The sequence below is a fragment of the Molossus molossus genome, unplaced genomic scaffold (assembly GCF_014108415.1).
Source record: "Molossus molossus isolate mMolMol1 unplaced genomic scaffold, mMolMol1.p scaffold_m16_p_6, whole genome shotgun sequence".
Lineage (NCBI taxonomy): Eukaryota > Metazoa > Chordata > Mammalia > Chiroptera > Molossidae > Molossus > Molossus molossus.
The window spans coordinates 32,480,789-32,499,670 of NW_023425399.1; the positions used below are offsets into that span (position 1 = coordinate 32,480,789).

The following is an 18,882-nucleotide window of genomic DNA, read 5'->3' on the forward strand; positions in this document are numbered from 1 at the left end:
CTTAGAGGATCTAGAGGAGATTCCAAAGCCATTGTGATATATAAATCAACTACAATAATTTAATATTAATGACCAATGCTACTTCCCATCTAATATTTTATTTTTAAAGCAGTTAATCGTCATTCATTCAGTTGATCTTTTAACAACTTATAAAGTGAGGATATCTGCAATAATGTGTCACAAGAGAAACTGTCATAATCTTTTACAGATAGCTCTCCTGCTTGTTTAATGGTATTTGTTTATCTATAGGTTTCCAAAGCACCAAGCATAATGCAGGTAGTATGTATTCAGTTAATGTTGATGGATTAAATTGATTTGTCTTTTGTTTTGAATGCTTTATATTCAATGGCTCACTTGGCCTATCCAGCCATCCTCTGAGCTAGTATGCCACTTTTTAAAGACAAGGAACACTAACATCTGTTCAATAATAAATAGTGAATACTGAACTAAAATCTATGTCTCTCTTTTCTCAACGTACTAGAGGAAGAGAAAGAGAGAGGCAGAGAAAATATAAAGCTTCATTCATTACATATGTCTCCTTGTTTCCTAGTTTTTACAGCACTACAGGAAAATAACAATTGCTACCATGACAGATTGCTAACATGACAAATGCTAAGGTATATAAATTTTACAACTTCCATTCTCAGCTGATAATAATTGACTTTGTATCAATCACAAGTTTGCTTCAATTATTTTATATATAGTCATTTATGTAAAATTCTTGAGAAATGATTGGATGAAATATACAGAGATAAAAATAAAGTTGTAAAAATATGTACCTAATTATCAATAGAGGAATAGGTTTGAAAGAATAATTATATAGACACTTTGGAGCAAATGTCATATCAAAATATTATTATACTTAATACAGCATTCTATATATTTCAGGAATGTAAATTAATAATAGAAATTTTACCAACAGCTTGTTATTTGGTCACTTAATAAGATTTTTATGGAAATAAAAATATGGTATATCTTGGAGAGTCAAAGTATTATATAAGAAAAAATTAAGATGATCCCTACAAAGTTAAAGCATGTGGCTTTCTTATTTTAATTCTAACTGCCCATGTGACATTTAGGAAGGTCATTTAATTTCCCTGAGCTTTAGTTTTGAGTTATGTACAACCACAGTGAGGTTTATCTTCTCTTGCCTACCTTCTAAAGTTGTAAGAGGATCAAATTTGACAATGCACATGAAAATACTTTGTAATTTGCCCCTTAATATGACATTATTTTATGACCTTATATTACTGATTATTCACATAGGAAGATCCTCTAAGAAATAAAATATTTGGAGATCACTACACCAGCATATCTGTTGCTGAAATAACTGTATTCTGATTCTGATTTATGGAGGAAAAAAAAAAAAGGTTAGCTACCAAGAAAGTAAATATAGGAATTAGCTCAGTAGTATTTGTTTTTCTGTCCCACTAGAGGCTGAGGAGTTATATCAGTGTGAGTGTGTGTGTAGCTGTGTGTTTACATAACTTTGAGACATTACTGTTTTAAGAGACCCTAGATAACTCTCACAAACTTGAGGTTCACTTACATTCCTCTTGGCAGAGTAATCACCATATAATGAGTAAGGGTAGATAGTTGACCCTAGAGTTCAGAGTCCTCATGCAACGGGAGAGCAAGACTCACAGAAAGTAAGCCCAAATGTATATACTGCATTGACTGATGGCCTCATGTGGGGAGGCGTCAATTTAACTTTAAGCCCCTGAGCTCAGCAGGGGATGTCTCCCAGTGCAGGAAACTGTTGCCATAGCATTTTCCTTCTCTATTCCTGCCTACTCCTCCACCCCCCCCCCCAAACATCAACAATTTGTGCTCTGCCGTTTTCTTTCAGAAGCCAGATGCATTTTCAGAAGCCGGGACTCCAGTGATATGATTGTGCTATCTACACCACCTAATAACTGTTCTTGGTATGGATATGGAATAAGTCCATTAAGTTTCTCAGGACAGAATCATCTTTGCGGATGCAATTGCCAAATAATAAGCAGACTCAGAGAGAATTTTAGCCCCCCATCCCCCCAAAAATCTCATTGGCCTTCTGCACAATCCAAGCCACAATCACTCCTACAACACAACCTATCCCTTTCAGCACTCGCAGCCGTGGACAGCTCCCTCGCAGCGCGGTTCATTCCTCTGCAGTGAGCTGACTCGTTCTCCGCCTGCATCGGTCGGTGCGGCACCCGACACCAAGTCCTCGCCAGCGCTCACAAAACACGCGCTCCCTCCCTCCTCCCTCTCGGCGCCCCCGCCCCCGGCTCACCCCGGCTCACTGCAGCAGCGACTTTAAGGGATTCCCTCTCAGACGGCCTCTGCAGCAGCACATCTGGCCTCATTCGCTGCAAGGCAAGCATGGATCTCCGAGGAAGAGCCGTTTTCAGCTTGAATAGACTTCGAGTTCTCCTAATGCTGTTTCGTGAGTAACGTTTAGGCTACTGCGAAGACCGAGTACACTCCTTATGGAGAATGTTGAGCCAGCATAGTAAAGTCAGTAGCTTAAGATGTGGCCCTTAACATTTTGCGGATTTTTTTTTTCTTTTTGGGGGGTGTGGAGTGGGGGTTGGAGTGGAGGGAGTGGGCGGGGGCCCTCCCTGCTAGTGACGAGGAATTCCCCAGAGAAGTACACACCTGTATGCCATATCCCAGACAGAGTGCTATACGAACCTGCTTCGTGAGGTCAAAGCACTGGCAAGAAAAATTTAGTTTAAAATCCGCAAATAAAGAAGAAGACCAGTCGGGTTATAACTTATTAGCGGCTTAATTTTTAATTTTATTTTTTTAATTATAAATTAACAGCAACGGAGTTGGATTTGTTGGCGCTAGGTTAGAGAAGTGGCCCGCAGAGCGCACAGCAGTGGTCAGGGAAGTTTGTGACCCCAGAGCCCGCAGACCAGTCTCCAACCATTTATTTGCCCATGACGCGTGGGCGACCTGAGCCCGGAACCGATAGGATTTTTTCCACCCCCGCAGATACAATGGCTCGAATCATGGCAGAACAAGAAGTGGAAAATCTTTCTGGCCTTTCCACTAACCCTGAAAAAGATATATTTGTGGTGCGGGAAAATGGGACGACATGTCTCATGGCAGAGTTTGCAGCCAAATTTATTGTCCCTTATGATGTGTGGGCCAGCAATTATGTCGATGTAAGGAATCTTTTCCCTCCCAGCTTGCTCCTAGGGCTCCAGGGGCGAAGGGCACCGACCCTGAAGGCCCTATGAAGACCTGGGTCGCCCGCCTTGCCCCCTTAGCCCCTGCAGGCTGCTCCCGAATGCTGCATGGGGGTTCCAGCTTGTACTGCCTTCTGCTCGCCCTGCCTGCTTTGAAAGTAATCCCCCTCTTTCTGCTTCCCTAACGGCGGGGTCTGCACGTAGAGCATCTAACCGCATGTTCCCGGACCTGGGAGCACCGGCGCAAAGGAGCGCCCAGGCGTGCAACCCGGAGTATGGACGCGCCGCCCTTTACAGCCCCCACTGGGGCCTGGCGCGCTGAGGGGGTGCGGGGCGTCTGTGTTCCCAGCTGATCACGGAACAGGCTGATATATCACTGACCCGGGGTGCTGAAGTGAACGGCCGCTGTGGCCACAATGAGTCGGAGCTGCAGGTGTTCTGGGTGGACCGCGCGTACACGCTCAAACTGCTGTTTGTAAAGGTAAATCGGAGTGGGGACGCAGACTCCCAAGAGGGTGTGGGCAGGGGCTGCCCCTCGGTTTCTCCACCCAGAAGCCAAAGGGGCAGTTGATGCGCGCCTCCCCTTCTCGACAGGAAAGTCACAACACCTCCAAGGGACCCGAGGCGACGTGGAGGCTGAGCAAGGTCCAGTTTATCTACGACTCCTCGGAGAAGACCCATTTTAAAGACGCAGTCAGAGGTGAGTAGAGATCAGCAGGGCTGGAGAGGGAGCCTGGGAAAGCGCGACACTGAAGAAGCACAGGCGTGGAGGGCGAATTCCTCAGGAAATTCGGAAATTTTCTGGAAACCGGTCGGGCTTTGCGCTCCCAGGCCAAATCCGCCCTGGCTCAGAGGAAGCGGAAGCTCCAGTGGGTCCTCTGGACCTCAGGCCTCGTAGATGCGCAAGGAACCAGAGCAGAGTACCGGCCCCTCACCCCTGGCCTGAAGCCGGTTTGTCTCTTGTGGGGGCCTGACTTCCCCTGGCTGCTTCAGGACGACCTCTTATGATCTGTCCTTGAGAAAGGCGCAGAGAAGGACAAAGCTGTATGTTTTTTCTGGGCCTTGGTTTTTCTGAGCTAAAACTTGAAGGGGGCAGTATGAATCTCCTTTCAGGTCAGGATTTGATGGTCTTAAGTATCTTTTTGCCATGGCAGCAGGACTCCCACGCTGTCTTCAGTCATCCACTGAAGCCACCCCAGAGTGCATTCAGAACCGTGGCCTAATTTATAGCTGTTTCTGCCCATCATTTTGACAACTCACCCAGATTCTCCAAAAATATCGTGGCCAGAGGGATGTCCGTTCCCCAAATAGCAATGTTTGCATTTGCAGGCACTGTCAAAGACCACATTTAAATGTATTTATTTTGTAAATTGTCTAATCTACTCATAATGAGGCCTTGCAGATCACCTGAACACCTGAGTTGGGCAAATATTTTTATTAAACACATGAAAGAATACACACGCCAACTTTCCCTTCTCACCCCTTTTATCATCACAGTAAAAAAAGGTGTTTTCTTCCCTTCATCAAAATTCACATTCAAATAATTGTATCTCTGTCTCACTTTCTAAAACACAAAAAGGACATTTGTGGGTTTGTTTTCTGATTCCTAAGAGCCTTTTGCAAGTTCTGATGAACTACAATGAACTATGACATAAATAATCAAAGTCATATTCTCAGAGGCACTAAAAATTCAGTTTGGACTTCTGTGCAATTGCTGTTTGGTTGACTTTGAGGGTTTAGACTCAATAGCATGGAGTTGTCTCTACGATTGAATATTGCCTTGCATTTGTTCTCACCTAAGCTATGTGTGATACTTGATCAAGAACTGCCCATTCAAATATTTTATATGTAAGAATAAGTGTTGTAATCTTAGGTTACTCTCAGTTTAACTTAAAAATTTTTTTCATCCATATTGTTGACAGAGATTTGCATGTATTAATAAAAGGGAGGCCTATTTTGAAGTGACAAAAAAAAAATTCACATTCAAGCATTTGCCCAGGGCATCTGCCCAGGACACCAGAAATCAAATATGCTTTGTTGAGAAAGACATTTTATTCTTTGGGGACCAGTGTGAAGTGCAGAAAACCAAGTAATTGTTCTGGATCTTTAGTATCTCTGTTGTTAGGTTTTATAGAGTAAAAACGGTTGGGTTTTTAGATATCATGCTCCTCTCCTAACAGAAATTCCAAAATTTCCCCAAATTCCAAATTAATGTTTAAGGAGTTACTTACTCATGAAGGAATGGGTGTATTTGACACCACTAATGCCACAGGCAGAGCCCCAGCCCTGGCAAGTTGACATGGCCTGGCCACACAGACTGTAGAAGGGGTTCTGGAGCTGGGAGGCAAGAACCAACTCTCTGGCTGGGAGCTTAGGAGCAAGGGGGGTTCTGCCAATGAGAGGAACCTAACCATTGCTTTGGGTCTTCCCTGCAGCCGGGAAGCATACAGCCAACTCTCATCACCTCTCTGCCTTGGTCACCCCAGCCGGAATGTCCTATGAGTGTCAAGCTCAGCAGAGCATTTCACTTGCCTCCAGTGATCCGCAGAAGACAGTCACCATGATCCTGTCTGCAGTCCACATCCAGCCCTTTGACATCATCTCTGATTTTGTCTTCAGTGAAGGTAGGTTAGTGGGGGTGGTGCTGGGAGGAGAAAGGGAGGCAGGAGGGAAAAGGAAGGCTGACCTCGGGATGGATGTGGAAGGGGACCTGCCTAGGTTCCAGGCTGCTGCCACTTGGATTTCCTCTAGGCTGACATGACACTACCTCCTCTGTAATATTTTTCAAAGACTAAAGATAGTAAACTGAATCATACCAACTTTCTTCAATGACTCTTTCTTTTCCCCCTCTTCTTCCTCCTTCATTCTTCCCTCTCTTCCTTTATTTCTTTATCTTTCCCTTTCTCCCTCCCTTCTTTTGCCAAAGAGGAACCTTGATAGGAAGAGAGGTGAGAAAGGCAGCTTGGAAAAAATATATAATTTTGGCTTAAACCTTTCAATAAAAAAGCGCTAAACATCTCAGGTATTTACTTAGACAACCATAGATCGGAGAAGAGCCTTTGCTTCTGTGGGCCTCAGTTTCTCCATGTTCTCACACACACTTCCAGCTGTAGGTTCTATGACTGTGAGTTCAAGTTTTTGTGTGGCTAGCATGCTATAGGTGTGTGTGTGTGTGTGTGTGTGTGTGTGTGTGTAGGTCACAAAAATCACAGAGAGATAATTATGAAGACCTGTCTCCATCCAGCACTCACTGTGTGGGAGGGATACCCACAGGCTCTGGGGGGCCATGAGTCCTTGATCTGCTCACTCTGGGTTGTGGGGGAAATGCTTCTTCCCAGTCTGTGCTAGCCCCTGGAAGGGGATCAGAAAGGTTCAGGGCATCCCCATTCTCTTGGTTCTCTGCCTCCCAGTAGAGGTAGGGCGTGAAGGGAGTTCACCTTTCTGCAATTTGTCCAAATCTAGCAACAATTTACCCTGGGCCAATGTAGGTTAAGTGAATTCTTCAATTCATTTATTCTCTGTCTCTTGTCTGGGGAGGTTGTTAAAGACAGTTTCATAATCTGTTGACTCCTTGTGGTTAAAAAAAAAAAAATGGGGAGAGATTCTGATTGTTTTATGCCTTCCATTGGGTGGGGACTCCCAAGGTGAATACAACTATTCCAATGGTCAGGATATTAGAGAGTGCCCATCTGTGTCACACATAAATCATTGTGATTTCCCAAGGAGTCCAACTTTCATAAAATGCCCCTACCACTCAAACTCTAGTGAATAGACTCCCTCCCCCCACCGCCACCACCATGTGGTCATTTGAAAGCATTGAGAATCCCTGTATTCTTGAGAGAAGGGCCAGCTTCTTTTTCATCCTCGTATGGTTAGCACCTAATGCAATGCTTGGCACATTGCAGATGTCCAGTTAACTTTGGCTGAATTGATATGCTGAAACTTGAACTCAATTAATAGAGACTTCTAAATGCTTCAGTGCCGGGCAAATCAGAATTTAATTGATGTAGTAAAGCGGTGCCACACTTAACTGTTCTTGTGGAAGGATGGGCTATTCCATTTTAATGTATTTTCTACAAAACTGAAACTAAACTCTGTGTCAAGACCTTAACATTTTTAAAAGCTCTGTTGGATTACAGAAATATCTATACATGCAATAATGTCTTGCTTAAACTGATAATATTAAATATAATTAAATGTAATTGGACTGGTGATTATTGATGTCCAGGAATCTATGATAAAAATATTGGATTGTGTAGTATCAGTGCCCCGGGTACCTAGCATGGATACTCAAAGTTTCTATGGGTCCTTTCAATGGCCTCTGGTGCCTTTTTGTTTTTTGCTTGTCTGTTGCTCTCAGGCGCGTCTTTACTTCTTGATACTGCTGGTGCTGTAATTGCTGCTTTTACTGGTCTCTGACCACAACCTTGCCCTAACCCGCTCTGGGTTACTTCTCAGTCATTGCTTACAGTCATTCATGGACTGAAAAATCAAATCTCATGGATGTTTAGAATTGTGTACAATGTAAGAGTAAATGAATTCTGCATAAGGACTAGAGCGACTTTCCTAAAAATCGCTGAAGTTCTTGGCATGGGTGTAATGACATCTTCTGTTTGACAAGCAGTCTTTTACTCACTTCCAGGTCTGCGATGGCATGATAGTCTTAGAGAGTTTGGAAGCATATATATAATTTCCGAAGTGGAAGCGCAGATGTCTTAAGCACAAGCAAATTGCGCCTGTGTCACCCAGGCGTTTCTGGGTAATGATTAGGATGTTCCTTTCTGCCCAGTGCCCTGGGGTTTAAGCCTTGACGCTCCAGGAAGCAGGCAAGCCCCACTCAGTCACTCAGGCGGTCGATGTGCCTTGTGTGGTAGGGCTCCCTTTGTTCCTGGCTCCTCTGGTCTGAGCCTCTCAGCACCTGACCCCCACTGTGTTTCGTAAGAGATCATTTCATTTAATTTGCTGGAATTCAAAAGATTTCTTTGGTCCCCCATTCCCCAGAATAGAGGCTCAGGAGGCCCTAGATGTGTTGCGGATGTCTGTATGGGTGTGAGTGGAACATGCCTCCGTGTGTGTATGTGTGTGTGTGTGTGTGTGTGTGTACGCATGTGGAGGGGCATCTGGCCATATATTGGTATGCCCATTGCAGGAGTGTGTACACACAGTTGGTTAGGTGTGTGCAGGGTTTCTATGAAGAATGTTTTCCCTGTGCAAGGGGACGTACCTGGCAGCCTGCAGCTTCACACCTGCCTGCTTCATAGAATGAGAACAACAAGGAAGGGGCAGTGAAATGGATTAGTGAACACTCACAGAGCTTCTCTCCGCCCAAATGGGGGTTGACATCTTTGTCACACAAATCCCTTTTGAGTACTGAGCTTGGTTACTACACCAGTGCCCAAGGAAATTCTCCTAGCCCAGCGTGTCTCCAGCTGCAGTGTGCACAGCCGTCTGCTGCAGTGTGTACAACTGTGTGAGCCTGTGAACAGGCGGGGTCTGGCTCAGCAGGTCTGGGGGCAAGGCCCAAGGGGCTTCGTTTCTAGCAAGCTCCTGGTGATGTCCTGGTCTGTGGAATACTGTGGAAAAGATACGACCATGAGAGGCCGTAACACACAAGCTTTATTGGGTTGTACTTGGACCGAGTTGCATGAGCAGGGAAGCCCCTCACAGCATGGGACTGTCCAGAGGGAGGCACCTCATGGATCACCATCCAGAGGGGAAGAAGAACAAGGAACTGCTGGAGGAGGAGGAGGATTGGAGAGAGGGCTTCCCTGCCTAGGCGATGTCTGTCACTTGGCAGCACAGTGAGGAGTCTCTGGGTCAGAGAGCTTTGAGGGACAGCACAGAGGCTCTGGGCCTTATAAGTACAAGGCCCTGTCTTATCAATGGGGAACAGCTGTTGGTTGAAGTTTGTTATGCAGAGCAGGCAGGCTCTAAATGGCTGAAAATCTGTTCGGGCTCTTTTAAAAATAATTGGATGTGTAAAAATTTGAGTTTGGCGCTAGGGGGCTTCTCCACTAATGGGTCTCAGTGTTCAGTGAAGAAATAACCCACCCGGGGGCCAATACACAGAGGCAAGTTGGCTCATTTCCATAACAAATACGTTTTGTGTGTCATCTGCCCTGCAGCTCCAGGCACCCTGTGGCTCAGTGGGAGGGTTAACTTGTCCTCCCACAGCCCATTCCTGTGTGTCCCTTTGAGGGCCCAGGACATTGCTGTTTGGGACAGGGTGGGGAGGCAGCACTGGGAGGGGACACATCAGCCCGAGTATGGCAATGGCCTGAATTAAAGGCAACTTCTATGCATGATCACCGAAGAAACCATAGAACAGGAAGGGTGCCTCCGTTCCTCTTTATTAAAGAGTCAGGTTTTGCGGGCATTTAAAAGTTACCACAGATAGACTGGTCACTTTTTAATCCCCAAGGAGGAAAAGTGAATAAACCAACCCAGAAGTGACTGAGATCCTCGCTGACAGTGGGGAAAGTGGGGCTCGGAGAAGGCAAGTTATGGGTGCAGGCGGCTCGCCTACGGCTGCCAGGGCTGGTGCCAGACCGTCTTTGGGCGTCAGATCCTGTGGTCGTCACCTCTCGGGGCCTCAGCTACTTCTGCTGGGCAACGATCATCGACATGTGGAGGCAGGAGGCACATTGAGGAAGGTTTTCGGGTACCCCAAACTCGCGAACTCTTTGTCATGGCTGCTCGCAGCATGATTGGGAGAGGCCGCCTGACCTGCACTGTACCCAGAGCTGTGGGGCAGTGATTTGTGTCCCAGGGGGAATGAGGGCGCCTCCCCTTTCCCTGTACGCCATCGCAGCAGGTGCCCTGTGGCTCGGTGCCATGCCACCAACACAGGAAGGGTCTGCTGACGCTGATCCAGACGGGTGTGTAGGCCTGTGACTGACTGGGCACTTTCCTGTCAAGAAACATGTCACGCTGGGTAGTTGCTCCTCAGGAGCTCTTGTAGAAGCATGCAGAGGGAGATAATTCAATTTTATTATTATTTTTTATCTTCACCCGAGGATATATTTGCATTTATCTTCAGATAGAGCTGGAGGGAGAGCAGGAAAAAGAGAGAGAGAGAGAAGCATCGAGGTAAGAGAGACACATCGATTGGTTGCCACCTACACAACCCCAACCAGGGCCAGGGACGAACCACAACCAAGGTACGTACCCTCGGCCAGAATCGAACCCAGGACTCTTTGGTCCGCGGGCATCGCTCTTACTGCTGAGCCAAACCTGCCAGGGTGAGATAATTCAATTATTAACACTGATGAGAACTGTGCTGAAGGCCAGAATATGGAGCCCCGGGGGAGGGCCACGCTGCTGGTCAGTCTTAGAAGTCTGTGTTCCCCGTATCATCCTGGAACATAGTGTTTTAGTTGGGCTCCCCAGAAACTGATCCTAAGGGAGTGTGTGAGTGCAAGTAGTGTAGTTAGTAGATGACCCTAGAAAGACTGGTAGGAATTGGGGAAGTGAGACAGGAAGGCAAGGCAGTCAGCACAGGTGTACTGATGAGCAGGTTACTCCTGTGGGCACCCGGGGTCACGCTGCTGGAACCCTGGGAGAGGCTACAGAACCTGCCTCATGTCCTGGCCAGTTTGGCTCGGCGGTTAGAGCATCGGCCTGTGGTCCAGAGAGTCCTGTGTTTGGTTCCTGCTAAGGGCATGTACCTTGGTTGCAGTTTGTCTCTGGCCCTGGTTGGGATGTGCGGGTGGCAGCCACTCGATGTGTCCCTTTCACGTCAACATTTTTCTCTCTCTCTGCCTCTATCTCCTTCCCACTCTATCTGAACAAAAAATGGAAAAATGTCCTCGGGTGAGGATAAAAAAAAAGAACCTGCCTCAGTTATCCCACCAGAGGTGGGGGTGGGGGGAGCATCTACCTGTCAACGCCTATGCACTCCATCTGGGTAAAACATAGATTAGGTGGCATCTCCCAATCACGCTGTTAGGAATATTAGAAACCATGATGAAAAGCTCACAAATTCAGGGTACCTGACAACCTTTCCAATGACTGCTGGGATGGAGGGACAGGCATTAACTCTGGGACATCTAAGTTGCCTTGTAGTGAAAACCCATGGGAACGTGTGGCAGTGGTGAGTGTCAAGGGGACGAGACTTTGATCGTGTCTGCTACCCCTGGGTACTGGGAGATAGGAACTTTCCCTGCCCTGGAGGGGCTCACAGGCTCGTGGGTGAAGAGTTTATACGACTCCTTCCTTCGCTTGCCTTGTTCCTGGCACGCAGGAGCCTCAATCAGAATCACTTCTCGTCTCTTTTTTCTCGCCTCGTCCACCTCGTCCTCAGCCAGAGGGCTCTGAAGCCCACGCATCTGAACTTCTCAGTGTACAAAATACAGTCTGCTGAGGCTGTGGCAGTTCAGAGCCAGCCCAGAGAAAAGTGGAAAGAGGGGCAAAGCCTTCCCTTTCGCTGCCCCATCAGGCAGCAAGGGAAGCACAGCTGCCCTCCTCCTCGGACAGAAATCGTCTGTGGCCTTGGCGGAGCTCAAGGAGGCAGGCAGCTTGCCTCTTGGCCCATCTCAGTGCTGTTCATTTGGGGTATAAGGAAGGATTCTTAGATTTTGTTTGCCTCAAGGAGTAAATACAACTTTGAATAAGGTAGCCATCAAAGAGAACAAAATGAAATAAAACACACAGAAGACAGAACCTATGATGAATCAAGGTTTCAGTGGGGGACAGCAGGTTGATGGTCGATAGGACTGTGATTGGCAGCTGAAAACTAGCACTAGCTCTGCCCTCTGTTGTCTGACCTGTCTTCCTCGGGGTCTTCCCAGTGACTAGGCTGGCTGTCGCCATCCACCCTACGCCCCTGTGTGTGATCTAGAACCCCGAGTCCAGCCAGGACAGAGGCATGCGGGACCCCAAGGCCTATGGAGGTGGACAGGGAGTTAGGGGTCTCCGAGTGTCCAAAGCCTTTGGTCTGGGCTGAACCAACAGATGCTCTTCTCCCAGGAAGAGATCTGGGGTCTCCCTTGTCTTATAATCCAGGGGTGCACACTCAGTTTATTGCATAGGATCTTAATCCTGGGGTTTATAAGGTTTGTGCATAGATTTCAGGGGTCTGTACACTTCAATGGGAAATACTTACATCTTTATTTCCATTAGTTTCTGATTAATAGTTAACATTTTCTTCAATTTTAAATAAAGATAACAACCCACTGTAGTATTAGTAGTACCTGTGACTTTGTTACATATAGTAATATTTTCATCTCACATTAGTTTTTGCAGATCTTGCAAAGTAACAATGATGTTTCTCACTACTTTGTGACCACAGCCAGTACACATGTGTATTAACAAAGAAGTACATTTATTAGTGTCCCAAATTATTAGAACATATTTTGATAGCTGAATTTCAGTGTAATCCGTTTCCTTTATAATCTTATAAATTTATTTTTAGGCATTTGTGAGCACTATTCTGAGAAGGGGTTATAGTTTCATCATACTAGTACAAAATAAGATAACAGCCTCTACTTTAGTGGGTCATGACCAGCACTGCTTTAAATGAAAGAGAATAGAAGAGTATAAATTATTAGATTCACAAAGTAAGGATCACTATTATTTTGTAAAACGTTGGCCTTAGTTATGTGTATATACATCTGTTCTGACTTGTAGCTACAGTGTTTCCCCTGTAGGTCAGAGGCAGTTTGAAAACACTGGCTGAAGCCCACAAGGGAAATGCGAGTCCCTTATTGTGAGTCCCAGCTAGAACCCTCGATGTGTTTCAGAATTCAGAGTATTATAGACTTTAGAGAGACGGTACACTGCGTAGTTTATATTCAGTAGTCCCCCTTATCCATGATTTTGCTTTCCATAATTTCAGTTATCTACGGCCAACCACGGTCTAAATATATTAAATGGGAAATTCCAGAAATAAACGATTCATAAGTTTTAAATTGTGCAGCGTTCTGAGCAGCAGGGTGAAATATCTCGCTGTCCCACTTTATCCCCCCTGGGATATGAATCGTCACTTCGTCCCGCACAGCCACACTGTCTATGCTCCTGTCATTAATCACTTCGCAGCTGTCCGGGTCACACACTGACCACTGCGGCACGGCAGGGCCCGCGTCACTCACCTGACTTCATCCCATCTCGCGGGCAGTGTCATCTCACGAAGAGGGGCGAATACATTACCATAAGGTATTTTGACAGAGACCACAGTCACATACCCTTCGGTACAGTATATTGTTATAATTGTTTTATTATACTTTACTTTATTTATTTTATTCTCACCTGAGGATTTTTTTTTTTTTTTTTGCATTTGTCTTCAGATAGAGTGGGAAGGAGAGAGGGAGGGAGGGAGGGAGAGAGAGAGAGAGAGAGAGAGAGAGAGAGAGAGAGAGAGAGATTGATTGGTTCCACCTGCACAACCCCAACCAGGGCCAGGGATGAACTGCAACTGAGGTATGTGCCCTTAGCGGGAACCGAACCAAGGACTCCCCAGTCCGTGGGCCAATACTCTAACCGCTGAGCCAAACTGGCCAGGGCTATTTTATTTTAATTATTGTTGTTAACTTTTACTGTGCCTAATTTATAAATCACTTTATTATAAGTAAGTGTATATAAGAAAAAACATAGAATATATGGTTCAGGAGTCTCTGCAGTTGCAGGCATTCACTAGGGGTCTTGGAACACAGCCCTTGTGGAGAAGTGGGGATACTGTATAATGGGAGGCCCTGGAAAAGTTAGGGCAGCCCCCCTGTAATCAGATATATTAATACATCTTAATCCTGCAGTGAGACACGCGGATCTTCACTCTAGGTAGGATGAGTGAGAATCACGAGCAGTCCAATGTGAGCTCGAGTCAGGTTTTGCTGCCAAATGAGTGATAGCAAAGCACTTTTGGTTTCCGGAACTTTGTGGATTTCGGAAGGGTGGATCAGGGTAGCAGGCTCAGGAATTCCCCTTTATTTGACCTCTTAGTGGAAGGAGATGGGTGGAGATGGAGATTCAGTATTTTTCATGGTACTTTCTGATATCCTCTTTTTTCGCCATGATCATGTTTGAGATGTCTGTAGTTTTATACTCCCTCCAGATACCACTTCCTGTGCTATGTTTAGTTCAGGTTTTCCTAAAGCCACAAGACCTTCATTAAGAAATAAAACATAATAGTAATTTAACATAACATAATAGTAAAAAACATAATATTTAGCTAAAATACATTGTGCTTTTCTCCTCTGTTTTCCTTAAAGGATGGGACATGAGACGTTCTCATAACAACGCCAAAGTTATTATCCATTTAAGGATAATACTTCTGGCCCTGCAAGTCTGACACCAAATCCAGTAGGTGGTGTTTTTTCCCAACCACCAAGCAATTTTCTGACAGTAGCTGGGCGTCCTACAATTCAACTCAATTCTGACACGATCTGCCTGGAGATACAATCATATCCCACAGGTTAAGAATTCAGTCTACATGACTAATTCCCTCCCTCACTCAGACAACAATCTGACCCACCTGCTACATATTGAAGGTTTGCACGACCTCCTCGGGTTCGATTAATTTGTAAGAGTGGTTCACTGAACTCAGAGAAACATTTTGCTTATTAGATCACCCACGTACTATGAAAGGAGCTTCCATGCCCCCCCTCCCCCTCGGGCACGCCATTCTCTCCATATGTCCACATGTCCACCGACCACAGGCTCTCTAAACTCTGTATTTTGGGTTGTTATGGAAGCTTCATGACAGAGGCATGATTGAATAAATCATTGGCTGTTGGTGATTGACCTCAATCTCCAGGCCCTCTCCCCTCCCGGAAATCAGGGGATTGGGGCTGGAAGTTGCAACCCTTTAATCACAGGGTTGGTTCTCCTGGCAACCAGTCCCCGTGTCCTTAGGTGATCTAGAGGTTTTTCCCAAGTCACCTCCTTAACATAAACTCAGGTGTGTTTGAAGGGGTTTGTTATGCATACAAGGTATGAGCTGGTAGCTAGCACATGAAAATTGAGCAAACCTCACAATCTGCGTTAACCAAACACAGACAGCAGTGTGTTGTGGTGTGGAAACAAATAGCCTTTGTTGTTGACACAATCGCTACCCTGGAGACTCCATTTCCAAAGAGGCGATGTGGAATCTTGCGGATCCAGCCAGAATTCCGACTGTGAAGTTCTCGGCCCATAGCTACCCCTGGTGCACCTGGTAACAACAGTAGGTCTTTCCCCTGGGGACATGGGGATATCTGGCTACAGGCCGACACCCAAAGTGTTGGGCTCATTAGAACTGAATCAAAGAGTGCAAAAGTAAGACTCCTACTCATTCTCTTCAGCCCTGGTTGTAATGAAAAGGCTAAGTCTAGTGCTGATAGATCCCTAATATTTGCCAAAATATCTTTAAAATTTTTTTCTCATTTGGGGAATCTATATATGTATATGTTTACACATTTATTTTAAACAGTTTTATTAATGTATAATTAAAATAGAATAAACTCTACAAAATTTAAATTTATGATTTGATAAATATTGACTCTTAGCAATACTTATGAAGTCATCACTACAATTCTGAAATATCAACATATTTCCCAAAAGTATCCTTATACCCCTTCCTAATAAGTATCTAGCTCACTGAATTTCCAGAAACTGGATGTACCTCTATGAGCCTCCTTCTTGCCCACCTTATGATTCAGCACCACCGAATGGCAGCAGCTCAGGACTGTGGACCTGACCCTGACTCGAACCCCTAGCTCATGTCTGCCAAGCACTGCCCTGATGATGCTGTTGAGTTAGGCTATGTGAGTTCAGACTGGGGCTTCATTTACCCTGGCCAAATTCCTTAGTTCTTTCTGTCTCACTCAACTTACGTGTGAAATAATAACAGTGGTGTTTGTGGGAGAGTTCACAAGACAATCTTTGTGCTTAGAACTGAAGATTAATTTAGGGACCAGGCATGTTAAAATGAGCTTTTTAAAAGCTGTACATTTGCCTGCGATTTCCCAGAGTCTCTTTATTGGAGAGGGAAGACTCCTGTGGCCCTGACCTCATCCTCCTCTCTGTTCGTCTCAGGTGAGCTGAGAGGAAGGACTGTGTCAACAGGGATTCCGGAGCATCCTGGCATGTAGTAGTTGCTCAATAAATGTTCACTGGCTCATGTTGACTTAAGAACTTGATCTTTATGAAGAGAGATCTGAAGCCTGTTTTATCCAGTTGTGGCTCATATGTTGGTGAAAGGTACTAGCTACCCACAAGGAGCCCGAGTAAATGTGTATGGTTTCTAGGAATGCCTTTCTGTCAGCTCTACAATGTAGCTGACCACCAGGTCTCCCGAAAATGCCTTTCTCTGGTTCTATGTGAAAATGGAGGCATAGGGCTATTATACTGTTTTAAATTTTCACAGATAAAATTGAGTCAACCCTGTGTGCTGGTAACATTTTCTTTCTTGGTGTAGGTGCTGGTTACATGGGGTGTTCATCTGTGAAGATTCACTAAGCTCTGTACTTTCTTTTTAAAATTTTAGTAAATTTACATACATTAAAATACACAAATCTGAAGTATTTAGCCCATTGCATTTTGACCTATACTTGCAATCATGCAACTCTCACCTAGATCAAGTTATAGAACATTTCTACCACACCTGCAAGTTCCCTTGTGTCCTGTTTGCTAGACGTAAGCACTTTTATGATTTCATTTAATCACCATCACATAAATGGCATCACGCAATATGTACTCTTTTCTGTCTCACAGTTCTTTTTTGCTTTAATTAGAAACACTAAACAATTTTACAAAGTGTTCGTACCATTGTCCACCAACGATGTAAGAGAGTCCCAATTTTTCATATTGTTGCCAACACTTGGTATTTTCAGACTTTTAAAAACTGTATATTTGTGTGCAATTCTCCATGTGTACATTATACTTCAATGAAAAGTTATAAAATCAAACCAACAATAAAAATGATGGTGGTTGTGTCTAATGCTGTCTCTCAGAAAACTGAAAAAAATCATCTGGATATTTTGTTGACATCTGCTAGGAATCTGTAACCGAATGTTGCCCTATTTCATTGGTGTATTTTTATTTTAAATTATGCAAAAATATATGATTGGGTCTTAGAGTTGGTCGGGGTAATATTGTTTCTCAAAGACATGTCTTCCCAAAGGTCCCTTGAGAGAGATTGCCATCCCCATCTTTGCTTTGGTTTCAGTAAGAAGACTTCGAATTTCGTACCTTTTGACAGGAGCTCACTGCTTGTCTTCTTTCTTCCCATTTCAGAGCATAAATGCCCAGTGGATGAGCGGGAGCAGTTGGAGGAGACCTTGCCCCTGATTTTGGGGCTCATCTTGGGTCTCGTCATTGTGGTAACGCTGGCGATTTACCACATCCACCACAAAATGACTGCCAACCAGGTGCAGATCCCTAGGGACCGGTCTCAATATAAGCACATGGGCTAGGGGCCCTTAGGCAGGCAGCCCCCAAGCCCCTCTTCCCCACCTGGATCAGGTAAAGAAACAAAAGCACTTTCCCACCTGTACATGGGATATACCAACATAGCTACAATCCAGCAGTCCTGGGTATCCAAGGCTTGCTTGGCCAGCATCCATGCTTAAACCCAGGGATGGAGGGACTTTTTGGATTTTGGGGGGTGAATGGCAGTTGTTCTCTCTGTGCTGGGAATGGGAATAGAGGGGGCCAGCCAGCTTTTCTGCTCCTGTTGGCTTGGCTTTGACTCTCGAAGTAGCAACACATACAACTCAGAGGGGTATCTGGCCCCAAATCGTACATATTGGAAAGACACTCCTTTTGGGAAGACACCCCTTTAGGTTCAGAGGAATAGGGGGTGTTTTGCCTCCTCAAATACAACTGGCTTACCCTACACAGTTGTCAATGCACACAAAATACAACCTCATGCTCCCTGCGGCAAGACCCCTGAAAGTGATCCATGCTTCCGGCTGGCATTCTGCATGTTAGTGATTGTCTGGGAATGTCCACTGCTACCTGCACCCAGTGACGTCACAGCACAAGACCCGTTTACTGTCACTATGTGAAGTGGTTCGGACTTCATAACGTGCCAGGTCCGAATAAGGGGACCTGAGGAATCAATCAATCCATGCGAGTTTGTTTTTCAGAATGAATTAAAACGCACTACAGTCTAACATGTGGCTGCTTTCTTGAAAGAAGTAAACAAACGTAAAATGGTTTCTTTGGCATCCAGAGGCGAGGGGAAGGACGAACATGGGCTTTTCGTTTCTGCAAGAGGAAAAGCAAACAAAGGGCAGGCAGGCATTGGAGGGGAAGTTGGCTTTTCCAGGTGAAAAAAATATGCATTCGTTTTGGCAAATATACGTTGTTTTAATGATGGCACCTCTTAATCAACTGGTCTGATATTGCTTCTGATGCCTTTTGGTCTTGAGTTTGGTATTTCACTTTGGATTAAACAGCTAGACTGAATATGGTAGCCTAGGTGGAGTTTTATTGGAAGTAAATGTAATTTATTGAAACTTCATTATTTGAACGCTCCTCGCTTTCTGAATAATCATTCTTTAGAAGAGCTGAGTTGGGGATGAGGAAGTCCTATTCTCCGGTGTCAAGGTGGAAAGCCTCCCACCCCATACAGTCTCCCCCCCTGAGCGGCAGCGTGACTCCATCGCCCGAGTCTTCAGCTGCTGACAGTAGTGCATCTTAGGAGTACATATCCCAGCAAACCTTGATAAGTATCAGCCGGTTGCTGTGCTATTACCCATGTGTTTGCTGCTCTTTCAACCGCAGT

The 18,882-nt window shown here is 45.2% G+C and overlaps 1 protein-coding gene across 2 annotated transcripts; it reads left to right on the top strand.

The window, feature by feature from the left end:
• The first annotated feature begins 1,854 nt into the window (after positions 1-1,854).
• On the top strand, positions 1,855-17,913 carry LAMP5 (lysosomal associated membrane protein family member 5). Of its 2 annotated transcripts, XM_036245437.1 has the most exons (6): positions 2,343-2,428; positions 2,983-3,155; positions 3,529-3,660; positions 3,774-3,879; positions 5,615-5,803; positions 17,388-17,913. In XM_036245437.1, the coding sequence occupies exons 1-6, from the start codon at positions 2,365-2,367 to the stop codon at positions 17,564-17,566; spliced, it is 843 nt and encodes a 280-aa protein (XP_036101330.1). In that variant the 5' UTR covers positions 2,343-2,364; the 3' UTR covers positions 17,567-17,913. The 2 variants fall into 2 exon arrangements, with proteins under 2 accessions (XP_036101331.1, XP_036101330.1); XM_036245438.1 differs by lacking the exon at positions 3,529-3,660 and having other exon boundaries at positions 1,855-2,428.
• Positions 17,914-18,882: the final 969 nt, after the last annotated feature.

Bases quoted from the DNA above. Each gene is read 5' to 3' on its own strand.
- LAMP5 (XM_036245437.1), top strand. From the start codon at position 2,365: ATGGATCTCCGAGGAAGAGCCGTTTTCAGCTTGAATAGACTTCGAGTT. The intron at 3,156-3,528 runs GTAAGGAATCTT...CTGTGTTCCCAG, and splicing joins GGGCCAGCAATTATGTCGAT to CTGATCACGGAACAGGCTGA. The intron at 5,804-17,387 runs GTAGGTTAGTGG...TTCCCATTTCAG, and splicing joins TGATTTTGTCTTCAGTGAAG to AGCATAAATGCCCAGTGGAT.